The 20517-nt window shown below is 36.8% G+C and overlaps 1 protein-coding gene across 12 annotated transcripts in view; it reads right to left on the bottom strand.

The window, feature by feature from the left end:
* The window catches only part of PPP2R2C (protein phosphatase 2 regulatory subunit Bgamma), a 191666-nt gene that overhangs the window by 70263 nt on the left and 100886 nt on the right, over window positions 1–20517 (bottom strand). For 2 of the 12 annotated variants that reach the window (XM_021550764.4, XM_085577662.1), the window contains one exon: window positions 16565–16720. The exons of the other annotated variants lie outside the window; for them this stretch is intronic. In XM_021550764.4, the coding sequence (XP_021406439.1) occupies window positions 16565–16577 (13 nt within the window). In that variant the 5' untranslated portion in view covers window positions 16578–16720. The remainder of the gene's footprint in view (window positions 1–16564; window positions 16721–20517) is intronic. 12 annotated transcript variants of the gene reach the window in all.

The raw sequence follows: 20517 nt of genomic DNA, 5'->3' as shown, positions 1-20517 counted from the left end.
CCAAATACTATTTGAAGTCAAGCCTAACAAAGCAATGACTAACCCCATGCCAGATTCAAAGAGAGAGGTAAACATCCAGAAATACAGTCCATTAACCAAGATTACTTGGATGATTAAAGATATGTACATACTAGACAGGAAGACACAAATATGCAGAAGTAATAGGGAGACTAAAAAGCAACCAATACACAGTGAAAATGCTATTTCAAGTAGTCCCTATTTAATACATTAGAGTTGAGAATTAAGGATTTTAGCCTATAATCAAAGGAAGCCAAAATAATGTGGAAAAACGTAAATTACCAGACAAAAATATAAAATCTTAAAAATTTCCATAGTAAAATAAACATTAAAAACTTCGCAAACAAATAAAAATGATTGTTTGAATTGACTGAAGGTTTCTTATCTCATTTACTGATTTTCAGACATGTAATTTACCTCAGAGAAAATGCTTAGAAGGTATGTGAAAGTAATGCTGAGTTTCATTCAATAGCAATGACCAACTGCAGAAAATGGCCAGAAAATTGACCAGATATTTTATCAGAGTTTTTAATCATGGTAGAAAAATCTGGCAGCATTAACCTGACTTTGCAGATCCCTGATGACCAAGCACCATGAGCATTTTGTACATGAAGTAAGATGAATATAACTATTCTCTTGGTGGGAAAACTTATTTGTCTTTGTAGGAGCAGATTAATGACCCACAAATACATGCCATACTTCAAGAATGTATGAAAATATGAACTAATGGAGAGTGCAGACACTTGCTGAGTAATGCCAAAAGCATGCCATTCCTGTGCTCTAAAATTCTCTTGTCATAATTAAGGAGGTACTGACCTAAGGTGTTGCATTTGGCCTTTAAAGCCCTAAGCAACCTGAAAATCTAGCCAAGAGATCAGGTTTTCTGTGCTCTTTACTTCTCTTTCCTTTTTCCATTTGCTTTTACAGCAATGATTAGAGAGAAGCTGTCAGTCCCCCTCAGCCACAATGTCATTTGGTCAGACAGGACCTGGACCTATTAAACTCTCATTCTAACTTCACAGCTCATTTCTTCTGGTGGTACCTGGGGAGAAACTAAAAGGATACCCTGGATGAGTTGTTTTATGAAGCTACCTCTCAGTTTTGTAGTAGGTTACCTGGCAGATGAGCAATTTTAAAATGCTAGTGGGATTTTTATGGTTAAGGCAGTTCAGAATAGGATGAGATGCCAATCAGCTGTATATAATCATAGATAAGAGGATGGAGGATGCTGTCATGATGCCTGGGTCTCTTCATTGACATGGAACATCGTGGATGTCACTGGTGTTCTGTAAAAAGCAACTGCACAAGCTATTTAATATCATGGGTTCTGCAGAATTAAAACGAAGTCTGAATTTCACGAGAAAATTCAAAATAACTAGGTTAATGCAAGATGTCTGCAGTAGAATTTCAGCTGCACAGCAGTCTCAAGCTATTTTGAGCAGCAGCAACTACTTACTTAAGTAAAAGCAGCAAGAGGCCACACTCCCTATTGTTTGGCAATAACAAAGCTAGAACACCTCTAACAGGCTATCTAGGGACTATTTCAGCTAAATGCAGCTTTGTTATCAAAAAAGAAAAGATTTTTTTTCAGCCTGACAGCACCATAAAAACTCTTGTTCATAGTGAATGACACATGAACAGAGACTGGTGTTTATAATTTTCTGCTGGTTAAAGACTCATTCTTGCTCCCATTGAACTAAATGAGGCAAAACTGCCATTGATTTCAATCAGATTGTCAGTAGACCTTACAGATACTAACCATCAGCACTTATTAATATGGAATTATCAGCAGAAAACATATTGACTAGTTGATCTAAATACTTTATCTTCATTCATCAAAACACTTAATCCAAATGAACAGAGACAGAAAACTGAACCCGGACCAAAGGTCAGGCTGAACTTACAAATTGCAATGACTGCTGATGCACATTACCAGCAGCAGCAGCATGATATGTATTGTATCCAATCAAACCAATGGACAGAACATTAAATGGGAAACACACAGCATGCACACACCCCCAGACAACCACCTTGCTTTCCCAGCAGTTCAAATTCTACTTCAATCACAAATATCCTCTACCTTTTCACATAAAACATGAAAAAACCATTAAAAATTCATAAAATTGTCTCCTTATTTGCTGAAGCTTTTAATTATAAAAGCCAAAACCCAGCTTTTGTCACTATAAATGCTACAATTCTCATAAAAAGCTCTTAAACTCCACTGGTATTATTTTAACTTCAGAGAAATAATTGATGTACTATAAAGGAGAAAAAGAGTGGTAAAAAAATCTGAATTTAATTATATGAATGGTATTCTGTATACACTTAATTGCATAGCAGTAACACAACCACTTTCATTACTCTTTATAGCTTCAGATGCCCATTAGCACAATCCCCAAGGTTCCTTATGAATAATTAGATTAGAAAAGGGGGACTGTGATGAAATGCAATAGGATGCAATGCTTATGAAACAGCACATCTTGAATCCAGATGCTGACATGACAACATCATGAAGAGCTAATTTGCACATCCAAATTAATACCATCATGATGATAACATAAAAGAAAGATATGCATATGAAACGAGCTACAGAAAATAATGTCAAAAATACTTGAGCTACTTATATTACAAAAATACATCTTTTTGACATTTTAACTCAGTTGGAAAGGTGTAAATAGATGAAATGTCATATTCATGAGCATGGAGATACTTAAACAGGCTTAGTAGAATTTAATCCACTATTTGGCAACACATGGGCAAGCTGTTTAATAAATAGTTATACCCATAAAACATGTATGGCACTCACAAAAACAGGTGAATAAATTTCATTATAATCTATAACATATCTGTTTCTATTTGATGTACTGAATGCTTTTGTATTGTTTGATGCTTCTTAGGTATATACCATTAACTAAATCAGCAGTGATATATTTTTGAAGGATATCTGCATGGGGCCAAAAAAGAGTCAGGTATTTCTGCAGCTGCCCTGAGTTGCATATCTGTATATTTACATGTCCGAATGGTTAAGAAAGATCTCCCTCAAATACACCTAACATAAAATAATGGCATTTCTGTAGAAAGCAAGTAGGTCAACTTCCATTGCTGTGTCTCTGCTTCATGGACAGATAAAACACAAGTCCACATTACAAGGCAGACTCTGCCATTTGCTACTCAGACACTGATGTCAAAGACAGCTCCTCTCTCCACATTTTACAGCTTGCAATGTACATGGATCCTGTTTGCCCTATGCATTTGAGAATGGGTTCTGGCAAGGCTAGCACATAGCTTTCAAGAAAAGTTCACATCAAGAACATGGGATCTCTTTAGAGTGAAGAAACATTATAGTAAACTCAGAAAAACTGATAACATTACTGAAAAATATGGCAGAGACAGAAGAAGGATAAAAGTAGATAGATGGGACACAAGTAAGAGGCATAAAACTGGAGACATTATAGATATGGTAAAACAACAATTTGAAACGTGACTGTAAACTTTCTTATGATGCAAGGGTGAGGAAAACCTCACTAGATTAAAAAAAAAACAAACATACATAAGGCTAATAACAACAGTGTTCCTCACAAAGCATTTAGGAAACTGCTACAAAGTATCACTGAAATAAGGAGATCAATAGGATTCAACTGATATATATACACTTATCCACAAAAAAATTATGACAGTAATGACAATAAGTGAAAATAATCTATGACAAAATTTTACTAACTGGCATATAAAAGAGAAAGTTATATAAAGAAAGTTTTTTTAAAAAGAACCACAAACCCAAACCAATTCCATATCTTTAAAACAATCATGTCAATACTGTGGAAAAGTAAACATTCTTCTGTAAACAGAAAAGGTAAACATCCACTTAGAACAGGATAGTAATGGGAAGAACAGCAAATCTTTCCACTTTGTGTAGGTATGAGGAAGAATGCATTATTTTTGTACATAATATTATACCTACTACATGCACAACAAAAATTACAGGTACTTCATTATTCATTCTCACAAAACACTTCCTTTTAAAAGAAGTCGGAAGTGCAAGCTTCTTCATTACCACATCCCTACAGTTTTTGCTTAGAGAGATTGATCCAACACTGTTTAAATCACTAGGAGTTCCTCCCAGGGACTTCAAGAGAAACAGTATCAGGACCAAAATCTATGAGTAGAATACGTTAACAAAACCAAAAATCAAATAACCAGCAAGACACAGAGGCAACATGCAGTGAGGAAACGTATGTGAGGCATAAGTGAAAGCTTTTATTGGTATATGAAAGCACTTTCATGGGCTCTTGCCACTGTAACCCTGATGCTTCCTGTATTTATCTGTCATTTTTTGTTACCCCTTGCTGTGCACTGTGTAAGTTACACAATTCTGATGGCATGTTCATTTTAATGACCTATAAGGCATCATACACTCCTGTGGCACTGAAGTGAATAAATACATTAGGCCTTTTATTTTGAGAGCACACAGCTAAGAGCTCTTAGTCATGATGTATGTTCCACTAGTTTAAATAAAAGCCTCAAATCAATGCAGTCCTTCCTTTGGAAGGCAAAAAACTAAAAAGTACATATATTTTACAAGCTCCTATGCATCATCCTAAAGCTGAAATTGTTGACAGTCTCCAAATGCATAAATTCACAAGACACCATGCCTAAAGCCAGAGCTGGCACACGAGTTTGCTCCCCTCACAGTGTGCCTACCACAGCTCGTGCTTTGCAGCAGCACTGAGACCCATTTCTGGGCTTACATGGTGAAAATGGATGGCATTTTAGTTCATTTTTTCCCTCATATGCTTTCCTATAATTCTTCATTTTCTGCACAAAGGTTGGAAGTTCTGCCCCAAAACATGACACTCCTGAAACACTGTCAGATGATTTAGGGTGGTTTTGGTTTCTAAGTACATCAGCCCAGGTCTGTGCAGTAATTTATATCCTGCTAAAATCTAATTAAGTCCATGTACAATTTCATACATGTTTTAGAACTAACTTTTCTTGTGGAATGGCCTTACATGAAATGTATGATACAATATTAGACTTCATTAAATCAGGAGATACACACAATCTATCGAAAACCTAAAGAACACACATACTAACTCAGGATGCCATCTCAAAACAGAACACCAATTGCTGGCATGAGAAAATTTAGGCAGGCAGTTTCTATGAAATATTTTAGTATTTACTTTACTAGATAGCAAAAAATTATAATAGTTAACAAAGGGTAAAATAGTTCTGGAACAGGCCCTAAGCTTTTCAGTGTTTTCAGATTGCAGTCAGAGAGATGATGACAGATTACAACCACCCTGGCAGCTGCCATGGCTTGGCAGAGCTGGGACACCACATGGCATGGATGTAGCATGTATTGTCTTAATATAGTAGTTCTAAACATAAATTTTTAAAATATATTTAAGCACATTAGTAGGACAACAAGAGGACAACAGAAGGTTGGGTTTACTATTACCTCTGCTAAATTCCTACTGTATTCTCTTCTCACATTAGTCTAGCAAATTTGCAAAAGAACATTTATGCAGGGTGTTTTTAATACAAAGAAATTATTTACAGATAAGATTTGCAATAAAGCTCATCATTCATCCCTCCTTAGTAGTCTCTTTATACCCTCATTAATATTGCTTTTCTGTCTCCAGACCTGAGCCTCCAAGTGCTTCCCCAATTTCTCTCACTTGAATAGGACTGTGGGATTTATCTCAAGGGTAATATTAAGTAAAGTTCATGTATTTCCAAGTTTTTTATGTTCGCATCGAGCCTCTGACTTTCAGATATCAGAACTGGATATCTTTAATTCTCCTTCTCTAGGAATCAACTAAATGCATAATTTGCCTAAACTTCTGATAACACTTCAGTCTATTTAATTGCATTCACAGTGCTAAGTAGCATAAATTGTTATTAAAAGAAACTCCTGAGAATCTATACAGTTAATCCTTCACTGAAGCCCCCATATCTTCACAGCCATCTAGATATTATACTTGCCTAAAGAGTATGCACATTAAAAAGAGGTGTGTATTAAAGACTGCATCTTTAGGATGTCATTATATCCTGCTCTGAAATAAAAATGAATGAACTCTAATTAAAAAAGTGTCCAGACAAAAACCAAACTACCAGCAGTGGGGAAAGAGAATTATTGTCTCCCTCTGTTTAAAGCAAAAAAACCACCCAACAATAAAAAGAACAAAGCAAGAAAAAGCATACAAGAAGAGGCATTGCACAAGTCTTTACCTAGATCCGGAATCTGAGAAATAAAAAAAGCCCCAGTTGATGAATTACAAGCTTAATTACATCTGGGATAAGACATTTTAGAACCCAAAGGAAAAATGATTTGCTGAATGCCAGCATGCTCAGATGCCCACCAGCAAGCAGTCCCTCCTCTATTCCAAGGTTTCAGTGAAGACAACATACATGTCAACCACAGTAGAAGAAACACAAACTAATGAAACTGAGTGTAAGCTGTAATTACACTGTCTCAGTGAATGGCACTTGGGGTATTGTGAACAGATTGTACATGTTACTTCACACAGGGCCTAATGAAGCGTTTCCTGTTCTACAAACTTCACCTCTTGATTTAATTAACCTTCATACCTATACATGCACTACCTACCAATCATAAATGTTTGAAACCCCTTAAATCAACTACAGAGCTTTTGAGCTACATTAGAAAAGTAACAGAGGTTTGGTTTGTGTTCAGTTTGGCAGCTCAAAAGTAAGCAGCAAGGAAATTTTAAGGTTCTTAGAAAATAAAAACTCATATGGTGAATTTGACCTTAAATCACCACTCCTAAACATAACATCTAATCCTTCAAATGAAATAGCAATGAAGCAGAATTGATTCATTCACAACAATAAATAGCAACTAATATTTTACTAGAAGAAAAATAAACATGAAAATAATTTAGGAGACCCAACTTTATAGAAGACCTCTATATATTAAAATGTGTTCTGTTTTGCAGAACCAATTAGATGGCTAACACACATCTTATGTTTGTAGGCATTTTGTATATTTATGTTTTCCCAATACAAACATATAAATATACAAAACTACATAATTTTTACTAACCCTTAAAAATGGAAATAATACTCATCATTTTTGTCCCAGATAAAAAAAGTCACCTCACAGACCACAGCAGTTAATCTTTTCCAAGTTGAGGACAGAGCAGGCTGCTTATAGCAGCCCTCCAGATCTCCCATTAGCCTTCATCTTCATGTTTGCCAGATCAAAATGTTCCTCCTGTATAAATTCCTGCTCAGATTTGAGCAATCAAGGACAGATCCCTACAAATGCAAAGGGAAGCTCTGTCTATTCTCCTGGCAGGAACAAACCCAAGGAAGGAAAACTACAAACCCTCATTTTCTCTTCTAATAAAGCGCAGCGTTTTCTACTGCCCTGTATTTTGAAGGAACAAAAAGAAAGAATTGCACCTCAGAGAGGCACCTTAATGACACAGGAGCTACCAGGGCTGCTCCTGGCAGGCAGAGCTTAGGTGAGTTTCCTTCCTGAAGTTTTGGTAGCTGTGTAAATGACATGGCAAAACTGACACACTTTCTCTGCTTCCCTTCCCCCAGGATTAAAGTTTGCATAAGATACTTATTTCACTTAATTTAAAAATCCAGTTGAAATTACTTAATGCACAAATTAGAAAAACACTCAGAATTGATTTAGAAAATACAGGCTGCACTGGAGATATAGTAGTATATTCTAAACAACAAAGAGCAAGTGAAATCTGCAGAGATAATTTATGTGATTCTCCAAAGTCATTTTACTAGTACCTCTCATAAAAAATTAATCTGTGAAAGTTAGCAAGCATGACACAGAGGAGGAGAACCAGTGGACTGGATAAAAGTTGGCTGAGGGATAAAAGTGAAAGTTTGCCAGGCACAGAAAATGAGGACTCTCCTTGCATTTTAAAATTGAATCTTCTGTTTTTATATCCAGCCCTGGAGACCTACATTACAAGCAAAAAGAAGTACAAAGACCTCCCTAATAGCCTATGAAGCAACACAATTGCTACTTTAAAAAGAACAAAACCAAAACCACATAGAATAAAGTAGAAAAAAAACCTCAACAAAATGCAACATTTCTGGTTACATTTGTCACTCCAGAAGAGAGATTTCAAGGAGGGAGCAGAAACCTGTGTAATAGAGGCCATAAAGCAGGGTTTTAAATTAACTGAGAATTCAGCCAACCTTGACAACTTAAACAGAAGGTACCAGGTCTGTCCTTTTCCTTCATTGGAGCTATGCTATTCATAAGAATATCAACCAATGTCAATGTCATTTTGGCATAAAGGATAATAATTGTATTTATGATATATCCCTCCAAGGAAGCATGTGAGATCACCCAAGCAAGCTAAAATATACCATAATACACAAAAATATTTAATACTTTTTAGACTTGTATTTATTACTTTTCACCTCAGTAAAAAATTTGTAGCTACTGGAAAACAATATCATGTTTTGCCTTGTACCATTTTATTGAGTAACTAAATAAACAAGTATGTTGCTAAATAATATAATAAGAGGAGTAGCTCAGCTAGTCCTTACTTGCTTACCTTCCTACACTGCAGCTACTTACTCAAAGGCCATCCTTCACCTTTGTTATTTTCTCCCTGACTCAGTTCTTGGGCCCTGGCTTCATGGTAGTAATTTGAACTTCAAGGTACCAAGACAGAAAAATATTGTAATGCCACAAAGTGCCACACTCCAGTGAGGCCAGGGACACAGAGCATGACAAATGACTGCAATTGGTGTGAAATTATTGGGGGGACATTTGACACAGGATATTAGAGCTGCTATGGTGGTAGCACAGATCCTGTTGGCAGATTGTCCATCGCTACTAGGCTGGGGTCTCAGCTGACAGCAGGGATGCTGAAAGTCCCAAGTCAGCTTTGCTTCTCACCTGGTAGAAGGCTAAATTAGAACCAATGCCTTCAAGCCTTTAGTTTCAGGCTGGTTTAAGCCTGAAAGTAAAGGTTCTCAGTTTCCAAGGTGCCTCATCACAGGCAGAGTATTCACTTGACCCCCTGACATTTTCTTCCCCTCTTCTATAGCATTACCAAACAAGGTGGACACTCACAAGTCATCTCCACAGAGAGTTCAGCATAGGTTCAGGAATTCACAAAGAATCTGAATGCATCTATAGCTCAGGATGCTCCACAGATTCACTCAGTCTGAGTCCACATAAACAGAATTAAGTCAGAACTGGGTGACTTTAAGTCAAGGAACTTATGACTTGCATACTGAAGAACTCTGTAACCCTGTCTTTCAAATCAGAAGCTGCATCACATGTTTTTAGAAACCTCTCTGTGCCGTGTGGTACAGACATACCCATATTTTTGAGATTTAAACAGCTAGCATTGACCCATTAACTGTGTACACACCAAAGAGGACCAAAACATGATACATTATTGAGGCCCTAGCAATACTGCAAGCCACAGGTTAGCAGATGGATCTTTTGGGGATGTCTCCTTGGACAATCGACTCACAAACTCCTCTCACAGTACCTCAGGTGAAAGTCACTGCTGCCCAAAAGAGAAGGCAAGGCTGCTGCTGCTACTGTACTCACCCAGACCCTTCACCAGATGTTCACAACTCAACGGCCAGTACGAGCAGCCTGGCTGCCATGGCAGAGGTTGCCACAGAACCCTTCACTGCTCTATTCTACACTAAAACAACTATGAATAGTCCTGGAGGACCTAAAAAATTCAAGGAAATGCTCAAAACATGGTGAAAAGCATTTTTGTTTCAAATCGTTATTTCCAGCATTGAAAAAGCAGCTATAGCTTTTATAAACATCAACATGGAGTTTCCTTACAGTGATCCCATTCCCATCTGGAATGGTGAAAGAGTAACACATGGGTATAATCCTGGATTTCTATGGACTTTGAATGAAAAGGTAGAGAACTATGCTCATGGAAATTTTAACACCCTCAGATTCTGGTAACTGCAAGGAGCTGTCCTGGGCAGATCACTGGGTTTGTTAATGTAAAAGAAGGGTAAGTTTTAAGCAAGAAGAGTGGCCTTCTTACAAAACAAAACCCTGGATGTGCCAGAATCCACGTAGCACAAAGAAGAGCACAGGCTTCTGGGTTTATAATCAGACTGCTTTTCTAAGTCCAAAGCTGTGAACTAATTTATGGCCCCAGTTCATTTGTACTTGCTACCATGGCAAAACTTAAACCCAATACAGCTGATATCCAGCTTCCCTAGAAGGGCTTTTCACAGACCTAAGTAAAAAGCCATTTTGCACCCTAACCAATAATATTATAGATCTTACCCAATAATTAAACCTAGATTCCCCCTTGCTGTGGTTGGCAACAATCAGACATAATAGAAACAACAGGTGTTTTGGTTTCCTGGGACTCTGAAAAATGAGGGCTTAGTGAATGAAAGGAGTCGTCTATTTCTTGTGTACCACAAAAATAAATAAACCTTGATCTGAAAAATCCAAAACTGTATTATGTGCACTGCTTCAGACTGCAGCTGAATGGAAGCATTTTACTCTGGTCTCTCTGGTCATGAATTTCAGAATACAGTGCAGAGCAGAATAAAGCCACAGATTTGGAAAAGCTATTTATAGTGAACATACCCCAAGGAGATATAGCTAATAACAAATTCATTTCACATCACACATTTGAATGCAATATGAAAACTTCACAGTTTCTTATCAGCACAGGAGAAAAGACCCCATTGTGGCTTTCTTTAAAATAATTAAGGATTCTTTACCAAAACATTTTAATCAAACTACATCTCCACAGCAGTCATTCCTTTCCCTGCCTTACAGCTATTTTATTAGGAGGTCCATACCTATTAGGTTTTGATAAAAGTGCTGATAAAAGTTTTGATAAAATTATTCTCATTTTCCTAGATAAGACATTTGTTTATCAAATAGTTTTCTACAAGCTGGATTAAAATCCAATATAATACTGGTCATATCAGTAGGAAATAAATGGAAAAATCTGCTGAAGAATTCAGTGAGCTGTATAACTGTAATATCTGCATATGATGAGGATTTGGATTGGGTTAGTTTTCTGCTGTAGAGAAAACAGATCAGCCAAGTATTGTTCCATGGACTAGATTATTGAATATTTTATTACAAATGATTAAGAATTAAACAACAGACAGGGAAGATAAGGATTTGTAGTACTTGAGAGACATCAATAAGCATATTGAGCTTCTGTTCTGCTGCAAGTGCAGCAGCAACAAAGCAGCAGGCTGACACGGTGCTCAGTGTAATGACTGCCTTCTTGTTTCTCCACACCCACAATTTTTGTTTTCTTTTGCTTCTCTTCCACACACTGACACCAGGTGTTAGAACAGCTTGACTCAAGGAGAGTGTCCCAAGAACTGTGTGGTTTCAGCCAGTTCTGGTGCCAAGAAGGTATCAGAAATAAGCCGGCAGGGGAGGCTGCGAGGAGCCCCAGCTGGTGCTCCACGGGAGCTACCACTGCCATGGGACTCTGGTAACTCCAAGAGAAGAGTAAGGGCTCTTGGAAACAAAAAGGAATTGAAAAAGTCCAAAAATCCCCACGAATATCACAGACTATCCTATGGCTCAGACTCAGCAATGACCCACTATTTAACCTGGGCCTTCTGTTACTTCTTAATTAAAAGGCAAGTTTTTGTTAACAGGTTTTATGCTTAAATTAGAATTAATTGATATATAGAACAATGTGAATGAACACCAATCTGTAATTCAGTGCCTCTAGGACACTCAAGTTTTTACTAAGATGACAACATCCCACAGCAGAAACAGCATGAAAATTGTTTGTAACTCGCTGTAAACATAGACTGTATCAAGATATTGTGAACTTACAGAACCTTTTACTGATGTTGTAGGATCAGTGAAAATGCTGGCAAATGATACCGAAGAATATATGCATAGAAATCCTAATGATTTAAACATAACTGCCTTTCTGTTCAGCAGGCTTAACAGAGACAAAAGTAGTTACCTTGTACACATAATGCTTGTTTGCAAATTTATCAATCATGAAGGTCAATTGGTAAAACTTGAATAAACATATCCTAAATCTCTAATTAAATTTGCAGAAAGAATGCAGATCCCCTTCAACAATCCTTTTAGGGTATGGGTTTTTTTTTTTCCTTTCAGCAGAATATTCTGATAGCATAAGAAAGTAGAGCTCAGTGACCCCTGAACACCCATTTCCAGAATCAAACCTTTTATAGAAAGGATACACTACTTCATCTGTGTGCATTGATTTTATTTAGGAAATTGAGAGAAGCTGACCTGAGGTTTTTTTCAATTTTAGACTGAGAGAGGGCTTTTAATTTGTTTTTGTTTTTTTTCCTGTTCTGTTTTCACTTCCATTGTTTGTTCATTTAACTATGTTTACTTTTTACATGCTTATTGATCATATGCTTTAGTCTGAATCTCTGTAATCTTCAGAAAAGAAATGTGTCTTCATTGCAATAAAGCAACAATATATTAACTATGATTATTAAAGCAAGCAAGGTAAATTGTACTGGCAAATATCTAACCAGAAAAAAGTTGCAAAATGTAGTTATAAGAGGGCTTAAAAATAACTGCAAAATAGCATCAGCTGATCAGTTTCTCACATTTTAGTCTGAGCCAGAGCATGTCCAGACTACCTGCAACACAAAAAATACAAAGACTCTACACAACTTCTGAAGGAAGAAATCAGCTTAGGTGCTTAGATTTCTAAATATATTGAGGGTACATCAGCTATTGAAACCAAATGTCACTTTTAAAATTTTGCCCATACTGTCTTTAGAACTTTGAAGAGCACAAGTGCTATCTAGTTATCATATTAATTCTTCAATTGTTACTTCTCCCATCAAGTAAGTGGCAGATAACTTTTTATATGCTAATATTTAGGTTAATTTTTATTAATTGCTGCCCAGATGTAAACTTTCTAATGGCTTCATTACATCAATAGGTGAAGAAATGCAACCCTAACAGAAAACACTAAAATAAAGTATAATAATATAACTTAATATAAATTATACTATATTGAATATAAGCTTTTCTGTGTTTTCTTCAAAGGTCAGAAATATCCACTTTCCTCGGGTAATTCCAAGTATTTCACTTTTAAAACAAAGGAGAAGTGCAAAGCATGTAAATTGCCAGAAATGTAAATTTATTAGTTATCAAATCTGTACATTTCAATGGCAAAACCCATAGCACTGCAGATGAAAGACATGTGACAGCACATTGGGTTTTTGGAATCTTTAAATGTATATTATAACACTGAGTCAGCACCTCTCTGTAACACTGGAAAGTGCAAATGTCTCTTTGAAAGAGCAAGAAGGGAGGGCAAGCAGTGATCTCCTCCTGTGTATTTATAACCACAGCCCTGCAAAGGAGAGTGGTCACTGCCCACGCTGTCTCCTGGTGATGCACCAGTGCAGGGTGCTGATGTGCCAGCACTTCACCCTGTCAGGAGAGCTCCAGCAGCACTGAGCAGCAGCACAGGGAGCACGTGCTCAGGGATGGTTCTGTGCTGGTACCATGATGGAACCTCCCATCAGTGAGCTGCTGCTAAAGAGCCAGCCCCTGAGCTGCTATCCATGCTTGTTCTGCTTCCAGATGGCCGTGCAGGGAGAGAAAATGAACCACTACAAAAGCAAACACCAAGAAACACTGTGTTATATTCACTGCTTGTATAGAGCAAGGCAGAATAACAGCCACAAAAAAAAATCTCTCCTTTATGTGCTAAGGTATGTCTCAGCATGTGCTTATTACATCAGTACAGCCAATCCTCTACCAAACCAACCTAGACATTTCTTCCAATGAACACCTGAAATCTGCATCCTCTCCTGCTTGCGTCTCATGACATTTATCGACACTGAAGAACTGGAGCCAATAACATGATGTGAATATCATTACATTTTAACTCCAGCTAATATGCAGCTGGAGCATCTTGAGATTCATTTCACAAACTTGGTTATATATGAAAACCTTTCAGATCAAGGGAAACCTTATGGATCAAGCTCTGAAAAACAATCACAGAAGAAATTTGCCATTGATACTTCACCACATACCTTTCTATAGTTAATTCATTTAGTGACTACTAAGCTAACATGAAATCAGTCTGGGATTATACAGACAAATGCAAAAGCAGATGACAAAAAACATGAGCAAATTTCCAACTTTTCACTCCTTATCTTCATTAAACATGTTTTTCATTTAAAAGTAGCAATGTTTCTGGGTCTCAGGTATTTCTAAATCCTGCAATTAGTAACTATTAAAACTCTCACTTATTAGATGGATTTTAAAAACATCTTCAGCATTTCACTACTCTTCTAGTACTATCCATGCTAACAGAAATTCTTCATGCAAAACTAATGTCTTGGTGCAATGTTGGTGGGGTAAAGAGGAACCTCAGCCATGCTCTCTTCTCTCATTCATCAGGGGCTGGAGGATAGCCTGTCCATATCCAGCACATCCAGACCAAGCATTCAAACTCCAGAGCCTCATGCCAAAGCATATGATTAATTTTCATTTTCTTGCCAGCTCCCAGATATTTCCAATGTACTAACTACTTTTTGTCTTAAGAAGGAATCTTTCTCAATGCCTTTTCTGTTTGGAAAATATTTTATTGACAGCCAGAAATTTCCTAAGGATTGCAAATAAAAATAGAAGTACAATATTTTATAACTTAAACCTGCTATAAAATACCATTAGAATTTCCTAGAACTAAGAGAATTAATTTACCTCACTCAGCTTTTAATGGAAGGTGTCCCAGCCCATGACAAGAGGGTTGGAACTAGATGATCTTTAGGGTCCCTTCCAACTCAAACCATTATATGATTCTATGATTCAAATGTTTTGACCTGCCCAGTTGTTGAATAGATAGGTATAAAGTCTTAGCACAAAAACCTAGCAGGGGACAAGATATGGAAGCATTTGACACAGACCACTACAGGCATCTGTATGTCATCACGGACTTCATCACAACCCAGCAAAAAAAACATCTAGTCATCTTGCTGTCCACTAATGATACACACAGATAACTGATAAATTTTCTGTGTGCCAAAGTGTGACCTGTTCCTGTCAGTTAAAAAGATAGGCATATTCTTCAATTATTTCCTGTATGGTACAAATTAAACAGGAAAACTATTGAAATCTTTCATTAACCGTTCAACAAGTACATGTCTTTCAAAACAATTACACTCAAAAAACCAATCATCTATAGACAATTTTTCAAGGCTGAGCACCAGAGGCATCCATTCTTTAAATCTAATATTATTTTGCCAGACAACAGAACACAGACATTATGCAGCAAATTCCAAGACATATGTAGCTTGCAAATTGAGCGTGACCTTTTACTGTGGTGAGCTGATGGTCCAGCCTGTGGTTGGTACAGCACCTCCCTCAGCAAGACAGGGACATTGACAGGGGCCAAATTCACCAGCCAATCTGATCAAATGTTCACTGGAGAGCCCAGATTATCTCTCAAGTGCATAGTGCACTAGGAAAAAGCCCCTGGAGGGATTTGTTCTCTGGGCACAACACCAAAATAAGGATAAAGATCAGCATTTAAAGGTGGAAGAAGTGAACAGCTGCAGCCCAACAAGGAGCACGAAAGAACCAGGAAGATGCACACAGAAAACATCCCCCCTGTTTTTGGGCAAAAGAAAAGACAGCTTTGAATTCTCCTAACTCAATATCTAAATGATATAAAAATGGAAATTGTAACAGTCTTTGCAAATGGATTAATATTCAACCAATGTCATGATCAGATAAGACATTTAAAACCACCCCAATCAGTCTCAATTTTTAGATGTTGTGAAAAATCCAAATAGAGGGATATACTCCATTGGATATCAAAGTCTTAAAATGTGAACTAACAGTACCACTCCCAAAACATCTTTGAACTGGTAACATTCTGTATTATGAAAGTTATGTCACAGTACTGCAGGAAAGGCCCAGGTAGGAAACAGGGTATTTTCCCACCTAAAACAAAAAAGCAAAGAGAATTTCTGACCTCAGAAAACAAGTCAGTTGGCACTGAGATTTCTTGTTCATTCCAAGAGCTGGCTGAGATACCAGAGCAGATCTAGAAACCTAATTACTAACTAGCATTTAGACTAGTACTTACTGATCTATTTTTTCCTTTGGGTAAGAGATGTTACTTTACACTCAAAATTGATGCTTGGTTAGAATATAGTCTGTTTTCATTTTACAATTGTTGAGCATACAGACTAAAATGATACTATATGTCAAATAGGAAGTTTTATGTTTGCACTTTTCTTTTCCATGGGTAGTAAAACCAAATAAAGTTGTGTCACCAACAATCCCATTGTTGTGCCACTGAAGGCAAGTTTGTGACTCTCAGGAGAGGTTAAGTTTCCCACCAAGCTGCAGACTTGTAAGGAGCTGTCAACATCAAACGCCAGAGCCAGGCCAGAAGTCTCTTTTAATTAATTTTTTTTAAGAGCACTGGTGAAAAGATATAGTCCACAAGAGTGGGGACAAACTGTAGTGTCACAACTACCCAAAAAGCAACAGAATCAAGAGTCAAATGACATCAAAAACGGTTAGTATACGTGACTGTACCTTGGTCTATCATTTGGAAGATATAATTTATCAGTGCAAGCAGTGCAGCTTGTCTACTATATTTAGGGCTAAACCCAGATGGATTCAGTCAAGGAAATCTGAGGATTCTAGATGCCACCAGAGTCGCCTTGCGCACAAGCTTCCTTATAGCTTTCCCTAAAAAACAAAGAAATTCAAGACAAAAATGGTGAAAACTTTCCTCATCTAAGGATAATTTTTCAAGCAGGAACAAAACTGCTGACCCTGTAAGCAAGCAAGCACCTTGTTCTCCCAATCACTGTCAATAATAGAAAAATACTTCCTCAATGGAGATTCCCAGACTTACAAAAGTGAGCTACAAACTGTGGCCCAGATCTTTCTAGTTCCTATATTCACCTACTTCAGTACAATTAGCTGAGAGGCAAGAAAATTTCCTCTCTCATAATCCAAAAGAAGTAGAACTAACTTTAGGATTACCAGCCCTAAGTAAGTCACTGAAATAATTAATTACCTTGAAAATTCCTCAATGTGAAACCCATTGTATAGCTGTTGAAAGGATTCATCTAAGATTAATCAATTTACCCTCCATCAACAGTTCAACAGAATGCCTGTTGAAGTAGTTTTGAGAAGCATTAGCTTCTTCAGTCAATAAAATTTAAAATGGAGCCCACAAAATCACTCTACAGGATCTAGAGAACAGGTGCTCTTTCCCTTTTAAAGGCAGGATCTTCCTATTGAGAAAGAAAAAGTGGTAAGGAAAAAATAAAATCATACAAGCACATAAATAAAATACTCTATTTCATAGAAATAAATTGTACTTTCATAATCTGAATATAAGAGCAAATTAGGGAACCAGATTTTATATTAATATTGGTATTCAAAAGGTAACAGTCTGAGGTAGTAGCCTCATTCCAGGTTTGTATAACATCAAAGTCCATAACACCTTATGGACCAATGAAGAAATACCTTCTCCATTTTAATTCGCATCTTTCATTTTCCAAAAGCCTTTCTGTTCTAGGAGTTACATCAGAAAGGAAATACATGCAAGCACTGACTAGGAAAAAAATAATATTTATTATACATTCCAGCTAGATTTCTATGGTTATTTACACACGCATATATTCAAATTTGCAGAGTTTTGAAATTCAGAAAGATGAAATGCTGTATCAAAGCAGTTCTTTTTATTATGGCCTTTGTCACTATATGAATCTAGTTCAGACAGCAACAATCCATTCAAGTTAGTTACTTTTAATAAACAGTGAATCTGAATCAAGCCCCCTCATTTCCTTTGGTGGAAATGAGGCAGGTTCTCTGGGTATGTAGACATCACATCTCTAATACATAATTTCCAAAATCAGTGGAGGTGCAATAGTTACACCACCACTTGCAGATTCAGTTTGAGCAGTGCAGAAGTATCAGCCTGTGCCTGCAATGTGTGAATTGTTAGCAAAGCAACATGGAGCAAGCCATGGCTTTGAACAACCAATCACAGCACAGAGTATTCTTTATATAACCAAATTTAAGGACACTCACATCACACTTCCCTTAAAAAGGCAGAGCTCTCCTAAATGAAATCCTACTCTCTATGACATGCCTTGCAAGCTGGGTGGCAAGTAGACATGAGGAATTATTAGCCAAGGGCAATTTCTAAGTGAAGTCATATAGGAATATACATATACTTTAGGGATGACCCAAAAGCCAAGTAAAATTAATATCTTGCATAAATGTTCTTGACAAAGTAATAAAATGCAAGCAACACTGCAGAAATTGCTTTCAAGAGCAAGAATTTTAGATGCTCAACAATTTTTAAAATATATAATTGATTTTACTTGAATCAAAACCAAATTAAATTATTTCTAGATCATCCATGCCACCACTGGAAGAACTAATCTAAGTGTTTATTTACTACAAACAATTATACGAAAACTCTGACAAGTCATATTTCTATTATTTCTCTGGAAGCCATTTGTTGAGGTTTTCCACATTTACATTTTCAAACCACCATCCCTTAATAAAGTCACTATATCCCTGATACCAAGTGAAAATCCAGACCAGGGACAATAATTGTCACTTAAATACTGGCAGTGTGCTTATGAACATTTTGGTTTCATAATCACTTTCAGGATGTCTTCCACAGTGTGTTGATCCCCAGAATGGTTACACACTAGATTTACTTTCCATAAGTGGCCTCCGTGCATTCTAAATGCATGTCACCAAAAGGCTGTGTCCAAGAAAAACAAACTCTCATTCTTGGCTCACCCTCCTCCATCTACAAATTTATTTATGGCCAAAAAATCAATGTAGAATATCCCATGTGTATTAGAATGCAAAAGTATCTGCCATACTCTAATGCTATAATGCCATAATGACTGTTGGTCATTTGTATATATCTTGCAACTTAGAATATAGTTCTTTAATGCTAATAAACATGAAAAAACTCATATAACAATAAAAATCTCAACTGTAACTATCAGAAGATAAAATATCAGTGAACTCTGCCACTAAAATAAAATCACATTTGTTAAAAGAGAGCATGCTTAAAAACCATCTCCTGGATGTATGGTTTTTATGTACTCATGCATCCAATGGTAACAAACAAACGTGAAACACAACACATGTTAAATTTGACAATCCAAAGCAATAAACTCAATTTTTGCTGATCCACCCAGACTAGGGTTTTTGCTTCACTCAAAAGCATTAGGAGATTTTCCCATGAATATTTTTTAAAGCATAGATTTGACACAAAGAAAAATTAGTAAGAGACTTAAAAAGACTTCAGCCTGTTTAGCTACAGTCAATGGGGAACAATCCATGTTCTACTTACTAGGATAGAGGAATCCCAGTGCAGTAAATTAATACTTAGTACATATTATGGGCAAAGAAGAGTTTTACTCTTCCTTTTAGTTTGCTGTGACATGACTGATTTAAGCTCTGCTAGTTTTCAGTATGTTTTGGTTATGCTTTGTGATTTTTTGTACTATTTTAGGAGTTGGATTTTTCATTGTTTGTTGAGCTGATGCAAACCTTCATCTTGATCTCTTTCAAAGTCATGTTCCACATGCTTAGAAACTTGTGTTTCCTGAATATCATGATGGCTTTACCATTCTGCTTTACTATTCTGGTTGCTGCACAATGAGGTTTACCTGGTTGTCCAGTGACAGTGAGGAATTCAAACACTGAAATTGAGCTATTACAGGTATCTACAAGCTCACAGTCTCTACCAGCACCATTTAAAGCCTCTCCAAGATTCAATTTCATCACTTAGTTATTATTCTTGGTCAAACCCCTGACAACTAGGAGGTGGTTTTGTTCACAGCAAGAGCAGAGATATCATTATTCACTGCCAACATTTTACTCCACAGTGGGACATTATTACCTGCATACAGAAACTAAGGGGTAGCATGTAAGGCTCTGGGAGAGCAAACAGAAGCTCTCATGACTCTTCTGAGAGGAAAAGGCAAAGGCTTCTTCAGGAATATAATATCCTTCTATCCACAGGGAAAGGACTGTGCCCCTCTATTCTACAGAGCATACGGGAAAAAAAAAAAGATTCCTAGAAGAAATCCCTTCTCTGTCTAGTTATTTCCATGTTCAAATGCATGTTTCCATATACTCATCATACTACATCTTGATGGACTTTTAGTATGTAGCACCATCTTTTACAAGCATCATTTCTAAACTGAAATCTAAAAGTTTCATTTTAGATATAGGCATGAGCTCAGCAGCAAGTTGTGTTGTATTTAAAAACTGTCTTTTATTTGTCTTACTGATACAGTAGCAGCCTGGGTGGGTAGGAGAACTACCCTACTTTCAAGTCAAGAAGCCTAAAACCTTCAGAAGACCAACAAAAGTCTACCTTCTTTTTTTTTTTTTAATACTTCGACTATCAGAATATCTCTCTCTAGCTTGTTTTTTATCCTTGTAGCACTGCCAGCTACATGTCAGCAACATTAGAACTTTAAGATCCTTATAGA

Source organism: Lonchura striata, chromosome 4, assembly GCF_050655825.1.
Source record: "Lonchura striata isolate lonStrDom1 chromosome 4, ASM5065582v1, whole genome shotgun sequence".
Taxonomy (NCBI): Eukaryota; Metazoa; Chordata; class Aves; order Passeriformes; family Estrildidae; genus Lonchura; species Lonchura striata.
Note: the sequence above shows the minus strand (reverse complement) of the source record. Positions and strands in the feature narration are given on the sequence as shown.